Consider the following 25226-nt stretch of genomic DNA (forward strand, 5'->3'; position numbering starts at 1 on the left):
GCTCCTTTCTCTATCTGCAAAGTAGAGAGTGTCCTGACACTCCTGCTCGCCCCCTCAAGAGGCTTTCTTCACACCAGGGAGAAAGCCTTGAATTATGGTGTGTAGATACAGACAGAAGAACAGGAAGTGAGGATTTCTCAGAAGAAATAAGGACATTTAAAAGCAAAATCGAAGGATGAGGTAAGTGAAGGGGGACTGCACTAAGTTAAAGGAAGCTATTTAGGGAAAACAATGTTTACCTTTACAACCCCTTTAATGCACCCTATGCTGTCTATGTCAACAGACGCAGAAGCAGATCTCGGGAGTATGCCTGCACAGGTGTTTCGAAGAAGAGCACTTCCCTGACAGGGCACTCGAGAAGAGGAGGAGCCACAAGTGCCACTGAGGGACAACAGAAAAGGAGGATTGGGGTCACTCTGTGAAAAACCAACTGTACAGAGGGGGTAAGTATGACATGTTTGTTATTTAAAATAAAATAAGAAAAGAGGGTTTAGTAACCCTTTAATTGTCCAAATAATGACTCATGGTCCTGCTCTTAGACCAAGGCCCCTTTCCCACTTTTTTTTGCCGCAATTTTGACAAGACAGTCATAAGACTGTAGATCCGACTTGAATTATGACTTCAGTGACCAGGGACGCGACTTTGATTCCCCAATAATTAGGGGGAACTCCACCTCAATTTAAAAGAAAACGGCATAGGTTCCCCCTTCATGAGCATACCGGACCTTTCGGCCCCTCAAAATCCATACCAGACCCTTATCTGAGCACGCAGCCCTGTCGGTCAGGGATGGGGAAGAGCGAGCGCCCCCTCCTGAACCATACCAGGCCGCATGCCCTCAACATGGGGGGTTGGTGCTTTGGTGCAGGGGCGCCCTGCGCCCCCCACCTTAAAGCACCTTGTCCCCATATTGATGAGGACAATGGCCCCTTCCCGACAACCCTGGCCGTTGGGGTCTGCGGGCAGGGGACTTATCAGAATCTGGCAGCCCCCTTTTAATAAGGGAACGCCCAGATCCCAGCTCCCCACCCCCACATTGTACCCATTCACCTGGGGGAAAAAAGTGTCAATAAAAAAAAAACACACTACAAAGATTTTCAAAATAATTTATTAGGCAGCTCCGGGGGTCTCTTATGACTTCTTCGATATCTCCGGTTCTTCTCCCGATGTCCAGAGTATTTTCCCGGGCTTCTCCGCTATCTTCTGCTCTTTTGCCTGCTCTTTTGCTAGCGGTTGCCCGGTCGTCTCCGTCGTCTTCTTCCCTCCGTTCTTCTTCCGATGTTGACTCGACGCTCTCTCCTGCTGTAAGGTGTGCGCAACGACTTATATAGGCATGGGGCGGGTTTTACCGGGTGATGTCATCTGGTGACCCTGCCCATTATGACGTCACCATCCTATCATGCCCCGGGTGGTGACAACATAAAGGGCGGGGTCACCGGGTGACACCACCCTGTGCCTATATAAGTCGCTGAGCACCGCTCACACGGCATTACAGCGGGAGAGAGCAGCGAGTCAACATCGGAAGAGCGGAGGGAACAAGACAGAGAAGACTGGGAAACCGCTAGCAAAAGAGCATAAGATAGTGGAGGAGCCCGGCAGAAGACACCGGACAGGGGGAGAAGAACTGGAGAGCGCGGAGAAGAGGCCGGAGAGAGCAGAGATGCCTAATAAATTATTTTAAAAACCTTTTTAGTGTGTTTTTTTTATTCACACTTTTTCCCCAGGTAAATGGGTAGGGGTACAATGTACCCCATACTCATTCACATAGGGTGGGGGGCCGGGATTTGGGGGTCCCCTTAGTAAAGTGGGATCCCAGATTCTGATAGGCCCCCCGCCCACAGACCCCGACGGGGTTGTCGGGAAGGGGCCCTTGTCCTCATCAACATGGGGACAAAGTGCTTTGGGGTGGGGGGGCGCAGGGTGCCCCTGCCCCAAAGCACCAACCTCCCATGTTGAGGGCATGCGGCCCGGTACGGTTCAGGAAGAGCGCTTGCTCATCCCCACCCCCTTTCCTGACCGACCGGGCTGCGTGTTCGGATAAGGGTCTGATATGGATTTTGAGGGGACCCCCATGCCAGACCAAAAGGTACGGTATTGCTCATGAAGGGGGAACCAATGCTGTGTTTTTTTTTTTTTAATTGGTGTGGAGTTCCCCTTCATGCGCAAGTCACATGCCAAAGTCGGATCCGTAAATACAGGATCCGACTTCGAAAAAAAGTAGTGCAGGAACTACTTTGAAGTCGGCATGACTTAAAGTGGTGCCAATATGAATGGTAGTCATTGAAAATCATGGGGAATGACTTGTCATGCGATTTTGCAGTCCAAAATTGTGGCACAAGTTGTAAAAGTGTTAAAGGGGCCTAAAGGTGTTATTTTAACCACTTCCCTACCCGCCTACTGTCAAATGACGTCCACAAGGTGGCTCTGCCAACCTGGGTGGACGTCATATGACGTCCTCGGGCCTCCCGAGGCGCGTCGATGCGCGTGCCTGGCAACTGCAATGTCCGCCAGGTTCCCGCCATCGGCAGTTACAGACAGGGATCCACGTCCTGTCAGGGAGAGGAGACCGATGGTGTGTGCCTTGTACTTAGGGACACTGGTCGGTCACCTCCCCCAGTCAGTCCCCTCCCCCTATAGTTAGAATCACTCCCTAGGGAACACATTTAACCCCTTGATCGCCCCCTAGTGTTAACCCCTTCCCTGCCAGTCACATTTAAACAGTTATCAGTGCATATTTATAGCACTGTTCACTGTATAAATGTGAACGGTCCCAAAATAGTGTCAAAAGTGTCCGATCTGTCCACCGCAATATTGCAGTCCTGACAAAAATTGACAAAAATAACTTTTGCGCAAAAAAAATATATATACGCTTATTGCGATTTTTTTTGACCAAAAATATGTAGAAGAATACGTATCGGCCTAAACTGAGGGGAAAAAACTGGATTTTTATTATAGCAAAAAAGTTAAAAATATATATATTTTTTTTCAAAATTGTCAGTCTTATTTTCTTTATAGCGCAAAAAATAAAAACCGCAGAGATGATCAAATACCACCAAAAGAAAGCTCTATTTATGGGGAAAAAAGGACGTCAATTTTGTTTGGGAGCCATGTCGCACGACCGCGCAATTGTCATTCAAAGCGTGACAGTGCTGAAAGCTGAAAATTGGCCTGGGCAGGAAGGGGGTGAAAACGCCCGGTATTGAAGTGATTAAAAAAGAAAAATTAATGTAATTTTGTAACATGAATCAAGATTGTACTCTGAAATGTTCCATGCTTAGATCAAATAGTCACTTAGGCCTGGTTCACACCTATGTGCTTTTTGGTGAAGAAATGCACTACAGTTCATTTAACTAGGTTTCCTATGGAACACATTCACATCTATGCTTTTTTCAGCCACTGTGTTTTGTTGGCAGGGTTCAGGGACTTTAAAACCTCTAAGTACCTTATTCCTGAAGTGTTGTTGTGTGATCACATGATCTCTCCCTGTTCTTTGGCTCCTGCAGGAAAAGAGGCTTCTAATACTTTGCTGTATACGCTCGCTCTACAGTGTGAGTCTGTGTCTAGCCAGACCTGATTGGTGCTGCACCAGTCACATGACTAAAAAAAACACAATTCAAATAAAATTATAAATATCAAAAAAAGTTTTAAGGCTCCCTATAAATCTTTATTCAACATCAGATGTATATATATTTTTTTTGTGCATCAATATAGTGTAGCAGAGTCAAAGATGATTGATACTAGCTTTCATTTTGGTCAGATTCTGCATTCAAAGTGCTTTTTTTTTTTTTAATTTACAGGTATTAGCAATTCCATTTGATATATTTAATACTGACTTTATGTTAAAAGTAAGCTTTTGCTCTTTTGGGCGTCTCTTCTTGGCTGTATTAAATCATCATATTATATCCTGCCCCCATAGTGTTTTAGTAATAGGACGTAGAGGAGGGAGAAAGGGGAGTGTATTTTATCACTGTATACACCCACATGTGTGACTCTGTAGTCATGAGGGCTGCACAGATAAGAAAAAGGAGGAATTGAAGCGTAGAAGGGAAGTGAAATAGGAGCATGCTCCATAGAGGACACCAGATGTTCTACACAATCTCAACCTGTAATGGGGACCCTCGGTGTGCCCTTTACTGCTCTGAAAAAAGATTGGCAAGGGGTCAAGTCTAAACCCACTTTAGGCAAGAACGGGGGAGGATAAGATCAGGCAAGGTTTTTAAATCTGCCCAATCATTTTTCACCCTGAGGAAAAAGTATCCAGGGTCTGCTGCTACTATAGACAAAATGCACTGGGTGACCATTTCCTCATGTCTACAGCCAGCTTTAGGAATCACTCAGAATGTATCTCTATGTGCTACCGTGTTTTTATGTGAAGGAGGTAAACAGCAGAAGCTTACATGACACTGCGTTTTGTTTGCGGACCATCAATAAATGATCTGCCTTATTAAGTCCATGACATGAGATGACTTCTTGTGAACTATATCTCCAGAGAATGTAGCTGGTAATCCAACAGGGAACCCGTCAGTGAGGCTCTCTTGTGGTTAAAGCGGTTCTCCACCCTAAAGTGGAGTCCCGCTGATCGGAACCCTCCCCCCCTCCGGTGTCACATTTGACACCTTTCAGGGGGAGGGGGGTGCAGATACCTGTCCAAAGACAGGTATTTGCACCCACTTCCGGCCCGGCATTCACGGGCAAAAGACGGGCATTCCGTCACATCCCGTCACCCCCCCCCCCCCCCCCCCCCCCCCCGTTGTGTGCCGGGAACACTCGGCTCCCAGCATACAGCGGGAGCCAATCCGTGGGTGCGGCGCGACTCGCGCATGCGCCGTAGGGAACCGGGCAGTGAAGCCGCAGCGCTTCACTTCCTGGTTCCCTCAGCGTGGATGGCGGGGGGAGCAGCAGAGAGACGAGCGATCGCTCGTCCTCTGCTGCGATCGGCGCTGGACTCCAGGACAGGTAAGTGTCCTAATATTAAAAGTCAGCAGCTGCAGTATTTGTAGCTGCTGGCTTTTAATATTTTTTTCCCATGGCACATCCGCTTTAAGTCAAACTAGTGATCCTGCCATTGGCAACAATGACAAGCCAGGGTGACATGATCAAAAAGATAGCATGGTTCTACAGAAGCACTCCCTTGCTGGCTAAATCAGAGAGGTGGTGTTCTATCACTGCTACCTCACTGGCAAGAACAATTCTGCAGCATTCAGACCAGTGAGGAATAAAAACCATAGAAGTAGGTAAGTGCTCTCCTTAGCAATTGTGTTGCTGGCATGTAGCAGTGAGTGGCAAGATTGTTAATGTGTCAAGGCCCTTAGGCCAACATATCAGCTGTCTCTTAGCTCACAGTGCTCTCTGCTTACAATGAAAACCATGGAAAGTGCAATAAAGTAGATCCCCAATATACACAAATATGTAAGGGGGCTAACAATTAAAAAATGACCCAGAACTATTAATTTCAGTGCACCTAAATAGAACAGGGTACAGAGCTGTATTTTTAGTCACGAAAAAAAAAATAAGTAATCCTCAAAAACAAGAACTTTTAGTAAAAGAGAGTAACTAAAAGTCTTTAAAATAAAAGTACCAAGGTTGAAATACTTTTATAGATATACAAGTTCTGATGTGGTCACAGTACCGATAGCCCCTCAAAGCACATTGATGCTAAGCAATTTATGTATTTGCATGTCTAAACAAGCCTGTCAGTAGACAATCAATCTATGGCCTTACGTAAAACATCCCCAAACCACACGCCCTGTTCTGTTACAGATTACAATTAAGCAATTTTATAACCAGTAAAAACAAATTCCAGTATTGAAGTAACTTTGGTCAAAGGAAAGAATTTCTGTGGTTACAAATATTGCTCGATGATCTTAGGATCAACTACTATTTTCCTATTATTTTTCTTAATTTTGCCATTAAATTGAGGCTTTGTCTCATAAAATTTCAAACAATACTGCAGATCTTTGCTCCAAAATCTGCATTAAAAGATGAACAGTATGAGCTTTCTTTTATAAATATCAACATGATTAGCCGGCTATTAGTAACAGCACATTTTCTTTGTCATTTAAGAAAAACCATGGTTTTCAGTCAATTTTATTATAGTTTTTATTGTAAATTGAGGTTTTAAAACCATTAAATATCAGCTTTTTACCATAAAGCTACAATCTTTTTTTTACAATCAATCAATCACTCCTCGGAAGCTCACTGGTCTTTTTTAACAACTGATCTATCCTTTCAGTGGTATGGGATCTCCGGACTGTAGTAGTTCTAAGCCCCACCACCACAACTCTGCGATAACAACACACTTTTTTGAGCATTTAGGCCCTGTTTACACTTGTGTGGGTTGCATTCTGCAGGTAGGACAGCCCATTAATTTCAATGGCTTGCCGTACCCGCAAAAACACAGGAAAAGACGTCCCAGATATTTTTGAGAAACTGCACCATATGAAACTGCGGCATGGTGGTGTTTCACACGGGCTCAATTATCACTTCAATTATGCTGATGACACTAAGATATACATCCACACTAAACAAGATTCTACTTTGGCTGCTTCTCTCCTAACTGCATTTGTGATATATATATATTGTGATGGCCAATAATTTCCTTCAATTAAAACTGTGACAAGACTGAAGTCATGCTTATTGGCACCCCCCCATAAATGACATAAGGCCAGTCCTAATAACTTATCTATAGATGGCACCGTACTTGAGCTTCAGTCTAAACTGAAAAATCTATGGGTAATATTTGTTTTAAAAAAAAATTGGATTTTCCCGGTACAGTTAAGACATTACAACAGCATACATTTTAAGATAAAGTTTATTTACATAACATCAACATGCCTGTTAATCAAAATTAATATTGAGAGACACTTCCACTCTGAGTGGTCATACCCCTTCTGCTAGGTTTCCACCCAGAATGAAAATGTCCTCAATTCATATTACATATATAAAATTAATCTTCCATCAACCATGTGGGGTCAAGCTCCCAACATGTTTCGATATTACCTGCTTCTTCAGGAGAGTGCAGGTGGAAGAGTAGAGAAACTCTACTATGGCATTTTTATTATTATTTTTACTAGCAATAGCGATCTGCAGACAGATCAGACACTTTTGACACATTTTTGGGACCATTGACAATTATACTATAAAAATACACTGATTACTGTATAAATGTCATTGGCAGGAAAGGGGTTAACGCTAGGGGGCGATCAAGGGGTTAACTGTGGGGGGGATGGGACTGACTAGAGGAGTTGAGAGATCGGTGTTCATACTTAGTATGAACACCGAATCTGTCTCCACTCCACTGCGAGAACCGGGATCTGTGCGTTTACACACACAGATCCCAGTTCTCGCTCTGTCACGAGCGATCGCAGGTGCCCAGCGGTCATCGCGCCCTCCGGGCACTCGGAACAAAGCCCAGGGAAACTGCGGCGGCGGTCAAGTATGTCAGGTGACCTGAAATTGGACAGTTGTGGTCATGCAAACCGCAGGACTTCACACATGGTTTCCAAGCTCCTGATCCACAGTGACATTTTTTTCAAGGGGGAGGTCTACTACAGCTAATTGTAGGAACCCTCGCTAGGGTCCTTGAACCTAATCGGAGTGTGGGTGCATTAGCAAGTGTGACTGCACCATTAAGAGAATGTAAACATCTATTGGGCTATGTAATTTGACATTCCAAATCAAGTAGAGATCAGCAAAGACTCAAGCTGAGGAGCCAGTCTCCGGCTAAGCAGAAAAATAAATACCTTTTACATTTACAGAAGAACTAAAGGCAAAACGTAATAGTTTGGAGATTAGAACACCTGTCAGTCTTTATCCCTGTCTGTGCCCCCATTAGGGAGATTGATCCCTTTTATCTGCCCTGTTTATCATTGTCATCAAAACTGAAAGTAAAAGAAAATCCCAAATGTTGATTGACACCAGAGGGGACACTAGTTCTGGTGACACTCCTGTTTCGGCTATGGTATTAGAATTGCAGGGACACAGATGCCACAAAAAAAAAAACCTGAAAGAGGTTATAACCCTCCCTTACTCCAAAATGAAAAGTTTTGTCGTTAGCTCTACTTTAACCGCTTAAGGACCGCCCACTGCATATATACTGCAGCAGGGTGGCTCTATTGCGCGAAGCAACATACAACGTATCGCACAAAAGTGAGTATACCTCCTCACATTTTTGAAAATATTTTATTATATATCTTTTCATGTGACAAATGGCACCCACTGCATGGAGGAGGAGGAGCCAATGCGTGTTTCAGGCGGACATCGCGATCGCTTCACAGAGATGCAAAACGGGGATCTGTCTATGTAAACAAGGCAGATGTCCGTTCTGACAGGGGAGAACATGGAGGTAATCTGTTCCTAGTAATCAGGAACAGCGATCTCTGTGTTCTTCCTGTCAGTACTTCCCCCACACAGAAACAAAGCAGGAAACACATTTAACCCTTAGATCGCCCCTGATGTTAACCCCTTCCCTGGCAGTGTTATTTATACAGTGACAGACAATTTTTTTTTTTTTTTAGCACTCATCACTGTATTGTGTCACTGGTCCTCAAAAGTGTCACTTAGGGTCAGATTTTTATCCGCTGCAATGTTGCAGTCCCTCTAAAAATCGATGATCGCCGCAATTACCAGTAAAATCAATGAAAAAAAAATAAAAGCCCATTAAGCTATCCCGTAGTTTGTAAACACTATAACTTTTGTGCAAACCAATCATTACACACTCATTGGGCTTTTTTTTTTTTTTTTTAACAAAAATATGTAGCAGAATACATATTTACCTAAATTGAAGAAATTCGTTTTTTACATTTTTTTGGGATATGTATTATAGCAGAAAGTTAAAAATCTGTTTTCTTTTTCAAAATTGTCGGCCTACTTTTGTTTATAGAGCAAAAAATGAAAACCGCAGTGGTGATCAAATACCACCAAAAGAAAGGTCTATTTATGGGGAAAAAAAGGATATCAATTTTATTTGGGTACAGCGTCGCACACCCGCGCAATTGTCAGCTAAAATAAAGCAGTGCTGTATCGCAAAAATTGCCTGGTCATTAAGGGGGAAAATCCTTTTGAAGCTGAAGTGGTTAAAGTGGATGTAAACCCAAACAATGAACTTTATTTAATTATTTTTGGGCTGTTAAAGACACAATTACAGTTTTTTTTTTAATTTTTTATATTTGTTTAATAAATTCAAAAAATACCTGCTCATCTTGCCAGAAATCTTGTGAGCCGATACCTTTTTGTGCTCTGCCCCAACTACAATTAATTACATTGTTATCTATAAGGCCTACAGAACCAAGTTCTCTATGTTAATGAGGAGAACAAGAAAGGGGCGGGGTTCTGTAGTGAGTGAGCAAGCATCATCCTAAGAACCAAAAGTATGCAACTAGCAGATTTACTGGGTGAAAATAAAGGATCACAAGTCTGGAAAGAAAAAAAAACTAAAGCAACCGCATATCTAATGACTGCTAAGCTGCAAATGTATTTTTTTACTTTTAGGTGTACATACACTTTAAGCTAGTTACATGGCTAATGTCCTTGGTACACCACACCTCCCACTTTTCCCCTCCCCCCAGCAAGAAAATCATTTAAAAAAAAAAAGTAGGTTAGCAACATTCTTAGCTATATAAATTTTTAGTATAGTATCTAGTGTGCTTAATAACATTATTTTTTATTCTTCCAGTAGAAACATGTTTAACCGCAAAGGGAAAATCTGCATTAACTAGCTAATATTCAGGACATTACCATGTTTACAAGGAGTAAGTTAGCTGAACTGTAAGCATTGTGGATTTTTAAGATCTTCACTTTATTCTGTTAACTACATTTAAAAAGTATTACTTGTAGTCATGTAAACATTTTATATTTGATTTTCCCTTTACAAATAATGGTGAAGCTACCATATACAGTAACAGGTCACATTTCACGCTGAATTTCAGAAAGCCGCCCTTAACAAGCTGTTGATTATTGAAGCGGGGGAAATTGATATGATGCTACTAGAGGCTTAAACCTGGGCACACAAGTGGAGAACGAACAGACCTTTCAGTAAGAGCAGGCACTGACCAAAGCACTGATTTAATTTCATGACTGCTGGGTACAGATAGCTAGCATTACTAAATGCTGCTCTAATATCAACTTGTTAAATTTGAACCCACCCTCAGAATATCAGTATACATGGCCAGACTAACTGGAGTCAAGAGAAATATTTTGGGAGCTGTTTATTTTTAACTGAGCTACAATGCTGTGCTAGAGCTGGACTGAACAAAATGACAGTCATTATATTATATATATATATATATATATATACATACATATACACCTATATTTAACAGATGTTAAGCAAACTAAAAATAAACTACATAAAGAAAATGTAAAAAAAAGAGCAAAATATGTAATAACTTTGGTACTATGGATTTTAATAAATCCTATGAGATATGGGTAAACAATGATTGGAAAAATCATAGCTATGATCATTTGAAATTAACACAGAAAAGTAGGACTTGCACAAATAAAAAAACAAAATTGAAAAAAAAAATTGCATACGTTTTTTTAAAACGAGGATATATACAATATATCCCTTTTCATTTCATGTTGAAAAAAAAAATGCTAATTTGCTTCCTATTTTTGAAGCAGCTTAACACACATTTTATTAGGTCTATACACGTGTAATAAAAAAATCAAATCACTCATTGTAAGAACAGAAAGTACCTACCTTGTGGCATTTCACAGATGGCTTACCAGGCACATTTGTGGAAGGGTTTTTAATAAACTGTCTTTTAAAGCTACTTATCCTACTTTCACTTCCAGGTGCAAACTGAATGTGCAAATGGGATGAACCCAATTTTGGACAATTATACTTAAGACTAGAAGAAGAATATTTAGGAGGCGGCCCTTCAGATATACTTCTTTGGAAAATGTGATTCGATTTATTGCTGGGTATACTTTTGTGTCTCCGGTCTCCATGCATTTTAATTTGACGTTCTGTTACTTTACTTGAAGGAGAACAAGCAGAACTACTGCGCAACAGGCGTATATGGCGTTGTGAATGGGCTCTTCTGCTGGGCCGGACCGCCTCCTCATGGATGTTCGGTATGGTATGGTCGCTGAGAGATTCATTAGCGGCTGACTGTTTCTGGTGAGAAACATGTACTGAAATAAAAGACAATCCGTCCTCTGAAGTGTCAGTTCTTTGAAGATCATCGGATGGACAGGGATTCTCTTGTAATGAGTCATTCAAGTAAAGTGGTTTAACATCTCTAACTTCACCAATAGTGCAAGTATTTTTGGAAAGTCGAACTCCATTAACTGCTGTTAAAAGAGAACCCTTAGATGATGCCTGTTCCTCATTTTGCGGAAGCTCATTAGAACAAAGCATTAACTGATATGATGTTTGATAAGGGCCTCTATTGGATGGAGGGCACGGACTAGTCGGAGAGGTCGGTGGCGTCTCAGAAGGGCTGCGAGGAAAGATGACCAATGAAGAACAGCGCCTCAGAGGAAGTTTGGTTTTCCTTCTTGATGGAAGGTTTGCCATGTTCACCTCCTTGACCAACTCATCCTGATCAAATGGAAATGTACTTTTGCATCTAGCTAATACCTGTCGAACCCTATTGCTTTTGGTAGGAATTGTTTCTGCATTCATACAGGATGCATTGCTACCAAGCATATTACTAACATAACTGGCATCACTTAAAGAATGTGTGCAGCTACTAGTGTCACTTAGAACACTGTTGGTGCATGAACCAGTGTCACTTGCAGTACTTGTGCACGATCCATAATCACTACTATTGCTACTAAATGATCCATTGTCACTGGTTGCATGGCTACACAAACTGCAGTTCTCAGTGGAGGTGCTGTTTGGCAAACTGCTGTCACTTACGACTGGGTGACAGCTATAATTCTTGCTCGCATTATAACTACAATTAATCCCATCCTGGGAAGCACTGACGAAAGAAATGTCTTCCGTAGAAAGGTCTGTGTTGTCAGATTGATGACATCTACTATTTCTGCTGGGCTGTAAAGATATCTGCAGCGATGTGCTCTTCTTGCTAGGTGGTGAAACAGAATTACCTTGATGTGACTGAACGATTTCTGGTGAAGATGACAGTTGTATCGTTTGTCGTGGAGAAAGTCTCATCTGGATCACACTTGGTGCGGACGAGTGAGAAAATCTTCTAAAGCACATGTGAATATTGCTGTCCAGGCCATTTTCTGAGCTTTCTGGCAGAGGATCGGTGTTGCTTCTTCGGGTGGCAAAGTGAAGTCTTAACCGACGTGCCATTTGTTCTTTCTGAACATATTATTAATTCAGAGGTGCAATTCTTCTTTTCTGCAGCAGCACACAAAAAACAGCAGAAAAACATGTAGAATGTTTGCAATACACGACAGGGAAGCGCAGAAAACTGCCTCATGTGTCCCAGTCAAACGCAGGAAAATGATGAGCCACGGGGTAAAGCAAAGCACGTCATGAAACAAACAAACCATTCCTGACTCCAGGGTTTCCAAATCGTCTTGGATTGCTTGTACTCCAACTGCATTCACTTACCAAGCACTTGATTTCTAACGACCTTTAAGCTCAGCTCTGCTGTTGCAACTGGCTGAAACGCTGCCAAGATTGATTTAATTATACCTTCTCCAATATGCATGAATGAGTCCTTCCCAAAAACAACACCATTCCTGTACTTCAAACCTAACTGTTCCTTCTTGCTCGAGTCTCCCAGGCTGAACACATGTCCTAGCTGAATTGATGTGTCTGAACTTCCCAGTGCAGTGCACAGCCTCTAATATTTTTACCCATACATATAGTGTTACAGGAAGTTGCAGGGAAAGGAGTTCCACATAATTGAGTATCAAAGTTGGGATTAAATTACCAAAAACTATCCATAATAGGAAACTATTGAAGATTCTGCTATGCAAGAAACCACTGGTATTCATTTGAATTTCAGATTCCAGCATAAAGGCTAAAAATCATGCCTGCTGTTTAAGTTTAATACAATGTGCATGTTTAATTACAATGCAATATTCGCAGCAGAGTTGAATGTACTCCTGGAAAGCAGTCATTTACATTTTACAAGTGTGAAGCACAAATAGTAAAGAATTCTTAATTCAGAAATATATCATTCCTTACGTTAACATTCAAATTATTTTAGTTGGTTTGTAGTAATCTTGCCTAATATTTATTACAACACCATATAACAACACCATATAACAAGCATAATGTTCTCCCTAATGTGTTAATTGTTTTATTCTTTTTTATGCTCTAAAATACATTTTTCAGTTTACTAAGGGTGATACTGCATGGATCCGATGAATATACCGCATGCATGTTATATTTATCACACACGTTTTTTTTTTTTTATCATTTTTAAAAGTATTTATTAATTAAAGGTCAATTAACAAAGACTCGCATGTCTCAACTCTGGTCTCTAATAACTGTGGCGTTTTGTGAGTGCAAAATCAGGCTCACTTCTGCATAGAAACCAATCAGCTTCCAGATATTGCTGGTAGGTTATATAGGGTTAGAAGCCGATTGGCTTCTAAGCAGAAGTGAGCCTGAATTTTCCTTCTCCAGCTTTAGTAAACAAACCCCAGTGACTCTTTGGTGGTGAGTTTCAAAGAAGCAGTAATAGGGGCCATTTAAAGCGGGGTTCCACCCGCAATTTTTTTTTTTTAAGTCAGCAGCTACAAACACTGTAGCTGCTGACTTTTATAAGGACACTTACCTGTCCTAGGCGCCCGCGATGTCGGCCCCCCGAGGCCAATCCCTTGATCCTGGCAGGTCCCGGTGCCGCCATCCTCACTAAGGGAAAAAAAAGCAGTGGAGCCTTGTGGCTTCACGGCGCCTTTCCTAATGCCAATGCGCGAGTCCCCCGGCGCTTTGTGAATGGTTGGCTGCTTTCTAGCATACACACAGTTTCCAGAAGGCAGCGCGCCACATTCCCCAGCAGACAACGCTAGGAGGACGAGAAAGAAGACCTGCCGCGGACTAGGAAGAGGCAGATTAGGAAGATCTGCATAGCAACCGCAATTTCTGGTAAGTAAAATTAGATTTTTTTTTCTATTTTTTTGCAGGATTTTGGTGCAATTTATTTTTTTAGGGTGGACCTCCACTTTAAGATAGCGATACAAAAACACTTTGGGACAAAAAGGGGCGTTCGATAGTTAAATACACATTTTTTGTTTTTTAATTAACAAGAGAAAATAATGAAGGATTAAAATAAATAATCTATCCTAATAAACAGAACTATATGTAATACAGCCAAGTGGCATCTACCTTAGGTAGTACAAAATTGCTAAAAACAATATAAAAAAATAATAATTTTCAGCTGATGTGCTTTTTTTTTTTTTTTAACATTGCACCAGTCACAGTATAAAAATAATTGGAGTCAGAATGCACACTTGCTATAAAATGAAACTAGGGAGACATCTAGTGGTAGAACAAGGATACAGTCAGAATCAGCATACATTTCTTACAAAGGAATAAGTCCTTAAAGTGGATCTTCACCCTCAAAGTACATTATCCCTCTTCTACACCCCCTCCTCTGTATGAATAGAAGTTTTTTCTTCTTTATTTACTTTGTTTTCCCCCCTTAAATTGTCCAGCACCAGCCCTCAGTGCACTTCATTCACCTATGAATGATGACGTGCACTGTCCTCCTTTGCCTCCTGGAATATGCATGCTACATATGCCAGGAGGCAAAGCATTTCATTCAGTAGAGGAGGAACAGGGGGGGCCTAGCGGCGCTTCATTGAGAGGTGCACAGGCTGAACCCAGAACAGCCGGCAGCCTCCCGATGACATAACACCAAAACATGGCGGCACGGGACTGCTGGATCTTCTGGTAGAGGAGTCTGAAATGTACAGAACTCACCACCAGGTAGATAGGGGTTAAATTGGGGGGGGGGGGGGGTATCTGCTTTAAAGCGGAGTTCCAGCCACAATTTCACTTTTTAAATATAAATACCCCTGTATTACACAAGCTTAATGTATTCTAGTAAAGTTAGTCTGTAAACTAAGGTCCGTTTTGTTAGGTTGTTACAGCATTTAGACACTTTATAAAATAGAAATTGACTGGGGCCATCTTAAGTGTGGGAATCATGAAGCCAGACTGTATGACTTCCTGGGTTTCAGCCTTGCAGATCTCGCACATGCTCAGTGCTGCACAAGCAATGTAATAGTTTTCAGATCAGGTTTCAGCACCTGTGCTGTCCAAGTCACATGATTCTTCGAGACTGGGGAGTGCACAGACTCCTGGAAAGTTACACCCACTACATTCCCAGGAGTCTGTGCCGTGAAGCTTAAGCACCTAGGTGCAGGAAGAGGGAAGATTAACGATTCTGCCTAGCAACAACACTTTGAAGGCATCTAAAAAAAAAAAAAAAAAAAAAAAAAAATTCTTAAAGGACTAATGACATTTTTTTTAAAACTACTGATGTAATGTTATATTTATGGGTGGAACTCCACTTTAAATTATTAAACTGTACAGTTATTAATAACTGTATTAAGCTGTTAACATTTCTAAAGTTAAATAAATACAACTTTGTGAAAGGGCACCTTAGTCTAGGACTGGATATCAATAGAGCTCTCCCTTATATGCCAGCCTGCTCTATGCATAAAGCTTGATTGGCTTACAATGTTGCCCCTCCTTCCTGTTCTAGCCTGAATCTTGCTGAGCAGGGGAATATAAGCAGAACATAAATATAAACTAAAGGGTAATATAAAGAAATGGCACTTTTTAAAAGAAAAATTCACCTTTTTCAGAAATGTATTTCCTGTAACCACATTAAAGTGGTTCTAATAGCAAAAGGTGTTTTACTTTATTTTTATTTTTTTTGTTATTTTTTTACCACCTCAGCTAGTACCAAGTTCAAGAGACCAGCTCATGATTTGATGCTTCTTACGTCTCTGTTTGTGGGTTGCATCATGTGTGGTATATATTTTCTGGGCTTTTTTTTTTTTTTTTGAACAGTGGTCATGTGCGCTAAAAAGCAAAATATAAGTGTCGCTTTCCCGCTGGGGTTCGCTAGTGACCAGTTACAACTTTTATCCCCCCCCCCTCCCCACTCCCCTCATAGCTCCCATCATGGCTCCCGGGGATCTCACTCTCTTTACCTAAGAGAATATAGTTTTAGGTTTTTGGAAAGAGGTAAATACCACATAAACAGGATCTGGGGATGACGGTCGGAGTGATGGGTGTTATTCCATTCTGCTTGGTTATACGCTAACTCTAGTGCCCCCTGACCTTCTCCGCATAGCTCCATGTTTTTTTATATTCCTTCCATTTTTCCCATTTCTCCCCAAACTCCCTGTGCGTCTCTGAGAGGCTTTCCTTTAACTCTTCTAACCTAAATGTTTCCTCTACTGCGTCTATCCAATTCCAGACCTGAGGGCTTTCAGTCTCCTGCCACTTTTTTGGTATGAGTCTCTTGGCTGCATTTAACAAGTGGGGGAGTAAGGACTGCTTATAATTTCTCACCCCCCCTTGGCAACAGTGAAAGAGCACTACCCAGGGGTCCTTCTTTAGTTCGTCACCAGTGTTTGACTTAATATTACCTCCCAATAAGTTTGAATTTTCGGGCATAGCCACCATAGATGGGCCATCGTACCTCTTTCTCGGCAACCCCGCCAACACTCTGCGGTCTGTTCTGCTTTATATTTGTTTTCTTTATCCGGGGTGATATACCACCCAGAGATACACTTATAATTTGCTTCGGCGGTTCGTATGTCTATTGCTGATGAATGGGTTAATTGCATGATCCTCTGGAAAGTATTTGTCCCTCTCGGAATTCCAAGCTCCCTTTCCCATTTTTCCAGAAAGGGTACTTCTCCCCGTGATCCTATCTTAACCAGTATACCGTATAATTTAGTGATAGTGCCCTTTGAATTTTTATTTATACATATCTTCTCAAGTGGAGTTAACTCCTCCTTCGTCCGTAATGGGTGGTGGAGGTGCCGTGCAAAGTGGTGCAGCTGTGAATAATGCCACCTATCAAGATTCCAGTAATCCGTTCTGGATTTCAAATCATCATAGGACATTATCTCTCCTTCTTTTACAATATCGCCCAAGTGTACAGTGTCACCCCTAATCCATTTTCCCCCAATTTTATATTCCCCTGGTGCAAAAAAGGGATTTTCTTTCAAATTCATTAGAGGGGAGTTAAATTTCCCGTCTAATTGTGACTGCGTCCTGTCCCACATTCGTAAGGTATATCGTGTTATATCGTGTACTTTGTGATCAAGTGCTCTATAGTGTGCAGGGATCCAAATGATATTATTCAAGTGTTTGCTTATTTGAGCTTGTTCAATTTGTACCCATCTTTTGTCAGGCCTGCCCCGGGCCCATTCTACAGCTCGAGACAGAACCGCCGCCTTGTGGTAGCTTTTAATGTCCGGGACTGCCAGGCCGCCGAGTGGCTTTCTTTGTTTAAGGATAGAGAGGGATATTCTATGCTTTTTATTTTTCCAAACGTAATTTAATAGGAGGGAATTCAGAATTCTAAGAAATTGCTGAGGAAGAGCAATTGGGATTAATAAAAATTTGTATAGTATTTTTGGGACTATTACCATCTTCAGCATATTGATGCGCCCTATCCATGATATGGGTTTGTTTACCGTTTTTTTTAGTTCATTTTTAATATCATTTAATAGAGGTACAAAATTTATTTTGTACATCTTCTGCACCGTGTTGGCCAGTTTAATACCTAGATACTTTAGTTCTTTAGTCCAGGGAAACGCACAAATTCCCTTGACCAGACCTACCTCTCTTTTATTTAGGTTGATGTTCAAGATTTCTGATTTAGTTACATTGATTTTGAAGTTTGAAATAGCGCCATATTGTTGCAATACTTTGGAGAGCTTTGGGATGGATTTAGCCGGATTGGTTACGTAAAATAACACATCGTCGGCGAAGGCCGACAATTTGTGTTCCTCCTCTTCTACTCTGACCCCATTGATATCTGGGTCTTTTCGAATAGTAGCCAATAAAGGCTCTAAGGATAGAATAAAAAGAAGGGGGGACAGGGGGCACCCCTGTCTTGTCCCATTTTTCATCTCGAAAGACTCCGATAACATACCGTTGATTTTAATTTTTGCGGTGGGGTGGTGGTAGAGTGTTTTGATCCAGCGGGCCATCCTGTTCCCTATCCCCATGGTGGTAAGGGTCTTCATCATGAGCCCCCAGTCTACCCTGTCGAACGCTTTTTCAGCATCAACCGACAGGAATAGACCTGGGGGCGCATTCTGCCTTATGGTCTGGAGCAGGAGGATTGCCCTTAGGCTATTGTCTTTGCCCTCTCTGTTGGGGACGAAACCTACCTGGTCAGGGTGCACTAAAAGGTGCATAACCCCTTTCAGGCGTTCCGCAAGAATTTTAGCAAAAAGCTTAATGTCAGTATTAAGCAGGGAGATTGGTCTGTATCCCGAGCAGATTGAACGATCCTTCCCCTCTTTCAAAATTATTGCAACCGTGGCGGCTATTGCTTCCTTGCTAGTTTTGAATTCGGACCCAAGCCCGTTGAAATATTTGCACATCCTCGGTATCAGAATGTCGCTAAATCTTTTATAGTACATGACGGAAAAACCGTCCGGGCCGGGGCTCTTCCCGCCCGACGTGTTTTTCAATGAGTTTTTTATTTCTTCTTCAGTTATTGGACGGTCCATGTTAAAACTTTCTATCTCCTCTATTCTGGGTAATCCTGCTTTGTCCAAGAAATCTCGGGTCTTAGCATCTCTTTCCCCTGTCTGCCAGGCTGGGTGTTTTATTGTATATAATTCCTCGTAGTAATTTTTAAATGTATCCGCGATTTCTCTGGTTGAATAAGCAAAATTCCCATCTTTCCTTTTGATTTTTTCAATGTAATTTCTGGTTTTCTTTTTTTGGGCCATTTTAGCTAGGAGCTTGCTGGGTTTATTACCCCAGATATACCTCTCTCTCGTAATACAGTTAAGTTTGTTCCGAGCTTCTTGCTCCATAATCTCCTTGAGTGCATCTCTCTTTAAAATTAGGTTATGGTAAGTCTCTTTGGAGCCCTGAGCTTTATGTTTCCGTTCTAAGGTCTCTATATCTTTTATCAAAGCATTAGTTTTGCATTTTCTCTCTTTTTTTTTTTTTTTGCAGCCTCAGCAATCAGGATTCCTCTTATGTATGCTTTGTGTGTCTCCCAAAGGGTGGCGCTAGAGACTCCCTCTGTATCATTAAAGAGAAAATATTGTTTGAGTTCGGCTTCTACCCTACTTGCCCCTCCTTCGTCCCGAATCAAGTTGTCGTCTAGACGCCACTCAGGCCGTTGACTCTTTTGTATAGATGATTTAATTTTCATAGTTATTGGGGCATGGTCTGAGACGGTCATAATTCCAATGTCCGTCTCTATGATAAAATCCAGCAACCTATGATCGACCAAGATGTAGTCAATTCTGGAGTACGTTCCGTGGGGGGGGAGAGAAAAATGTGTAATTTTGTACATTAGGATGGAAAATCCTCCAAGCATCCACTAGTTGACTGTCGTGGATCTTATGCTTTATTTTTTGTAGGTAGGCATTTATTGTCTCCCTCCCCCGGAACGTACTATCTTCCTTCGGATTCATAGCAAAATTCAAGTCTCCCATCAAGACTATATAACCTTCTGAGAAATTTTTCAACTTCCCCAGGATTTTTCCTAGATATTGGGTTGAGTGTATGTTTGGGGCATAGATGTTTGCTAGCGTATAGACCGTGTTATCTAGTTTTCCTTTTAAAAACAAGAATCTCCCTTCGGGGTCTGTCATCCTTGCCTCCAAAATAAAACCAAGCTCTCTTGTGAACCCAATTGCTACTCCCCTTGACCGTTTAGAGATGGCGTCTCCATAAAACCAAATTGGGTATCTTGGGGAGTACAACTTGATGTTTGAGTCTAAGGTCAGGTGAGTTTCCTGAATATACACTATGTCCGCTCTATATTGTTCAATCTCTGCTAAGATCTTCAGTCTTTTAACGGCTGAGTTTAATCCCTTCACATTGTAAGATAAAAATTTTACTTCTGCCATTTCCTATTCCTGTGACACCTCCTCCATCTTTCTGAGAGATCCCCTGAGAGCCAGATTTCCTATTCCCTCCCTTCCCTCGCCCCTTCCACCTCCCTCCCCACCCCCCCATCTAGGCCTAAGCATCGCCTCTGAACCGTAGAGATCCTCGGTCTCCCCTACTCGTCGGTTCTCGTAAATGAGGTGGGCCTCCCGACACCCCGCCCTCCCATGTTCCCCCCAGGATAGTCTTCTGGGGGTTGATCTTCTATGGGTAGGGTTGCGGATCTGCCTCCTTGCTCCCCTTTCCAGTCCCCCCCCCCTTCCCCCTCCCATCCCCCCCTGACGCCCCAAGTCTAACTTCTCTTAAGCTACTAGAGGAACCCGTTAATGCCATACGACTATTCAACCCAGCCGGGGATCTCCAGCACAGGCATATTTAGTTTGCGACAGAACCCCTCCAAGTCCTCAGGGAATATCAGCTTAGCCGAGACCCCCTCTTTGCGGCCTACCAGGCATGCCGGGATCCCCCATTGATAGTTTATATTGAGCAGGCGCATCTGTTCCAAGAGGGGTTTCAGGGTCCTTCTTCTGGCCAGGGTCTCCCAAGCTAGGTCAGTAAAAATCTGGATTTCAGTTCCGTCGTAGCTTAAAGGGGGCTTTCTTCTCAGTTTTGTCCAGATCTCATCTTTGTCTTCGAAATATCTAAACCTCACGATGATATCCCTGTACCATTTGCCTCCTCCCTCCCTGATCTTCCCTACGCGGTGTACCCGTTCTATTTTGAGGGGGCCCTCCATGCAATTATCTAGAAGGGGGAGAAACAGGTCATTGAGAATTTTTCTCAAATCTTCGCCTTTCTCCTCCTTTATGTTTCGTATTCTTAGATTCTGTCTTCTGTCCCGGTTCTCCTGGTCCTCTAAGCGGTATTGCAACCACCTCTGGTTTTGTTTCATAGTCTGATGTTGTTTTTTTAGATCATTTAATTCTAGATCCTGCTTTTCCATTCTTTTTTCAACTTCCTCAACCCGTTCCAACATATGGAATAAGTCCTTTCTCAACGAGCTAATCTCTTCTCTTATCACATTTTCCAGTCTCTTTAGCATCCCATCTAATTCCCCCTTTGTAGGGATATGAGTGTCCGGTCTGGGGTCATCCGTTTGACTAATTTCATACTCACATTCTATTGATGTGTCCGCAATTGGGGTGACCGCCCCCCCTGCTCCCTTCTTAGTTGTCCCGGTTTTTTCCGCTTTTTTTGACAGACCTGGGCTTTTAGAGCTCCCGTCGGGCGTCATATAGTGTCTGATTGTACTAGTGGGGGGGTAAGTAGAGGGGGAAGTTCACCCACACTCTGTTTTCAGAATGCTATCTGTCTGAGCCTTCTAAGTATGACTCCCGGGGTACCAAGGGAGCTCTGGAACCCAGTCTCCGGAAAACCCACAAGTAAAAGAGTGCCACCCCTTGGGGTTATTTATACTGTCTTCTCACTCTTGGTTTTTGTATCCCCACCAGGAGAAGCACTCTGCTGAAAATAGCCTAGCGGACTTAGTTCCGTTGCCCCTTGGGCTCAGCTCTGGGAGGTCAGCAATGCCCCTTTTGACGTTGGTGATCACCCGGGTAACCGCCCGGGTTAAAGGAACTGAGGGGAGCTTCGGTAACTGTTTACAATGGTTGAAAATAAATCGGTAGTGATTTGTATATAAGTGAGTAGGTGCATATGTTTACGTGTCTTTCCAAGATTTGCACCAGCAGGGACGGCCCAAAGATCACCGCTCTCTCCTCTAACCACATCTCTCACCCCGTCAACCATCCATCCGACTCCGCCACCCCTCGGACTGGATAAGAGGTCTATATGTAGTGACCTAGGGTGGATGAGGTAATCCTCGTGACGTCCAGCCTTGGATGGTCTGACCCTATCCCGCTGTGATTTCTCAGGGAAAAACAAAACATGCGACTCTAGGAATAAATGCCTCGCTGATTTAGACTGCGCATAAGAAACTTGAGGGGGGGTCAGACAACAAATCCCCAGGTATATTTCACCTGGCAATACCACCCTTCACTGTGCAGGACCGTCAAAAATTGTAGCAGGATTCCCTGTAGTCAGCTGTCCATTGATATGACAGAGAAATTCATGTAGAAAAAAGTTGTAACTTAGCTCAAACAGTTATCGACTTAATACTTGAGTAATTAAAGGCTTATTCTATATTCTTACAGTCACATATGGCATTCTGGTATGAGGAACAAAAAAGGGGTGATATGCTGTAATATACTGCAGATCTTACCGATCCCTCGGTTTCAAGGTTGACCTCTTACTCAGTTTGCCTATTTCAGGCTACATCTGCGATGCATTAAATGCTAAAGGAAAGGTATTACCTGAGTGCTGATCAGGGCTTATGGCAGCCGGGAGAAGCGTTGAGGTCAGCAGGGGGGCCAAGGACCAGGAGCGCCCACCTCCATTTACAACTCCTGCTCCCTCCTCCCTACACCGCTCGTTCCGGCGTCTCCCTCGAGGGAACCGAGGGGACAGGAGAGAGGGGGGGGTCTCAGCTGGGCAGCGGGGGAGAGCGGTTCGGACGGTCGGCGGTCTAGCGGCTCAGCAGACTCCCACTCTGCGTCGTGGCCGCCGCCGCTGATGCGTCCTCGGGTCTTCCGGCTTCGTCCATCCCCCGTGAGCGGGACAGGTCAGGTCCGGTCCGTGGCGCGGGCTGCTCCTCCCTCGGCGTGCGTGCCTCACGTGCACCACGTCATCCTAGGGGGTGTTTTACTTTAAAGCGTTTGTTAAACTAAAAAAATAAAAAAATGGATCCTGTCACTTTAAAGCATGTTATTCAGCACAGTGTTTGTGCTGTGTAATTTGGCCCTCTCTATAACCTGGAATACCCAGTTGATCCTGTCTGGCTATACCCTCCCTCCTGTAAACTGACCACGGTATATCATGGCTGCTGTGCCCTGCCAGTTTAAGGGCATCCGTCATACGCAGTTTCTCCTCTACCCCCTCCCCTCTCTGCCTGTCAGCTACTGACAGTGCCCCCCTTCCGCTGCTGGAATAACATCTACATCTTTATACTATCAGTGCCATCTCCTAATCCTGTGTGCCCTTGTGTGTGTGATTTATAATAAAAATGCAGTATATAACCGATTTCTGAGTGCCACTCGGCGCTCACGTGACCGGCCGGCTCTCTCCTTCTTCACTACCGAACAGTGTTAATTTCGTCGACGAAAACATTTTAGTCGACTAAATGTATACTACTTTAGTTGACTAAAATACAACTAAAACAACTGAGATGACTAAAATACGACTAAAACTAAAATGTAATTTTAGCCAAAAGACTAAGATGAAAACTAAATTTAAATTTGACTTCAAAATCAACACTGGTCTGTAGTGCATGTTCATACCTCAATACCATAAATAACATATTTGATTTTTCCCCCCAGCAGTATATAATGAGTTTGGAAACTGTAGAGAAATGTTAAAGCGGGGGTTCACCCTATTAATAAAAACAATATATATTTTTTTTCCTCTAGCATACAATGAGGCATAGTAGCGCGAGCTACAGTATGCCTGTATTTATTTTTTTAGTCCGGTACTCACTGTGCAATCCTAGCGAGACGATTCCGACTCCTGGGCGTTCCTATCCAGAGGCAGCATGATTGACGGCCGGCTATGGCGCATCACGCTTCTCCACAAATAGCCGAAATAGGACTTGGCGCTTCACGGCGCCTGCGCATAGTCTGTGCGCAGGCGCCGTGAAGAGCCGAGACCTACTCCGGCTATCTTCGGGGAGCGTGACGTGCCATAGCCAGCCGTCAATCATGCTCCCTCTGGATAGGAACGCCCATTCCCCGCAGGGAGTCGAAATCGTCTCGCTAGGATTGCACAGTGAGTACCGGACTAAAAAAATAAATACAGGCATACTGTAGCTCGCGCTACTATGCCTAATTTAATGATGGAAAGTTGTCGATAAGGGTGAACCACCGCTTTAACTAATGCATTACAATTTAATTACACCCATTCGATTTTAGACGACTAAAATGTACTGGAGATTTAGTCGACTAAATATGACTAAAACAATTGCAGAAGACTAAAATGGGACTAAAACTAAAATGCCATTTTAGTCCCAAGACTAAAACTAAATCGAAATTTGCTGCCAAAGTTAACACTGCTCCCGAATTACCGGTATGTCAGCGGTCCCGCTCGCTGCAGCCGTCAGATCGAGAGAGGAGAGAGGCCGCCAGTCATGTGAGCGCTGAGTGGTGCTCAGAAATCAGTCACATACCGATATATATTTTTTATAAATCACACACACAAGGGCACACAGGCTTAGGAGAAAGCATGGCTATAAAGATGTAAGAGTGGCTTAACAACCACTTTAATGCATTCTCTGTATTTCTGGATATGACATGGTTCACTGAGAGCAGAGGGAGCCATTAAGGAGGGGCCAAGCCGTGTTTTCTGTGTCTATGGATACACACAGCCCAGTGGGGGAGCACTCAGAGAAGAGGATACATGGACAGCGCAGGAGACTCCAGAAGAGGAAGATCGGGACTTCTCTGTGCAATACGACTGCACAGTGCAGGTAAGTATAGCATAATTTTTATATGAATCTGAAAAAAATATATTGCTTTGGGGATTTCAGTTTATAACCATATCATTTAAAAAAGGTGCATTTTTTTGCACAGGATCCTTCATTGTTAACATTCCAGCCCCAAGTCCACATGGAGGTACAGTCCTTCTGTTATGAGGGATGGAGGAAGTGCAGAATGGACTACATGTGCGGTGGGTGACGTCACCACACTTGTGTTTCATTGCCAGCTCAATTCACTCTGCCACAGTGAAAGATGGGACTTGTAGTCTTTCCATTCACAGATCCCTGTGAATGGGTGTGTGAATGGATGACATGGCTGTGCGGGAACAGTCATGCACAGCTGTGTGTAAAGAAAAAAAAATCAACAAGACACTCCAAGGAGAAGTCTAGTGAGTTGGGGTAGATGTTCACAATTTGAGGGTGGGGGGACAGAGAAATATGAGCGTGTCACACTCTTAAAATTGGTTCAACATAAAACATAGTCCCAATGCTCAGCACTGCTGCATCAGGGAGAGTGCACTGCACATGCACTGCCTTTGAACGCGAAGTGCTCACTCCTGTGATGCTAGGTGGCAGGCGCTCAACATGTGCTGGGTGCTACAGGTATAGTATTACATTAAGCAACATTTTCGCATGCTGCAGTCCATTTTATTCAAA

General features: G+C 42.9%; 1 protein-coding gene across 4 annotated transcripts in view; it reads right to left on the bottom strand.

Moving 5' to 3' along the window:
* The window catches only part of NEDD4 (NEDD4 E3 ubiquitin protein ligase), a 199855-nt gene that overhangs the window by 116324 nt on the left and 58305 nt on the right, over positions 1-25226 (bottom strand). For 3 of the 4 annotated variants that reach the window (XM_040342734.1, XM_040342735.1, XM_040342733.1), the window contains exon 1: positions 10697-13669. The exons of the other annotated variant lie outside the window; for it this stretch is intronic. In XM_040342734.1, the coding sequence (XP_040198668.1) occupies positions 10697-12265 (1569 nt within the window). In that variant the 5' untranslated portion in view covers positions 12266-13669. Of the gene's footprint in view, positions 1-10696; positions 13670-25226 lie in introns of those variants that run through there. 4 annotated transcript variants of the gene reach the window in all.

Source organism: Rana temporaria, chromosome 3 (genome assembly GCF_905171775.1).
Source record: "Rana temporaria chromosome 3, aRanTem1.1, whole genome shotgun sequence".
Classification (NCBI taxonomy): Eukaryota; Metazoa; Chordata; class Amphibia; order Anura; family Ranidae; genus Rana; species Rana temporaria.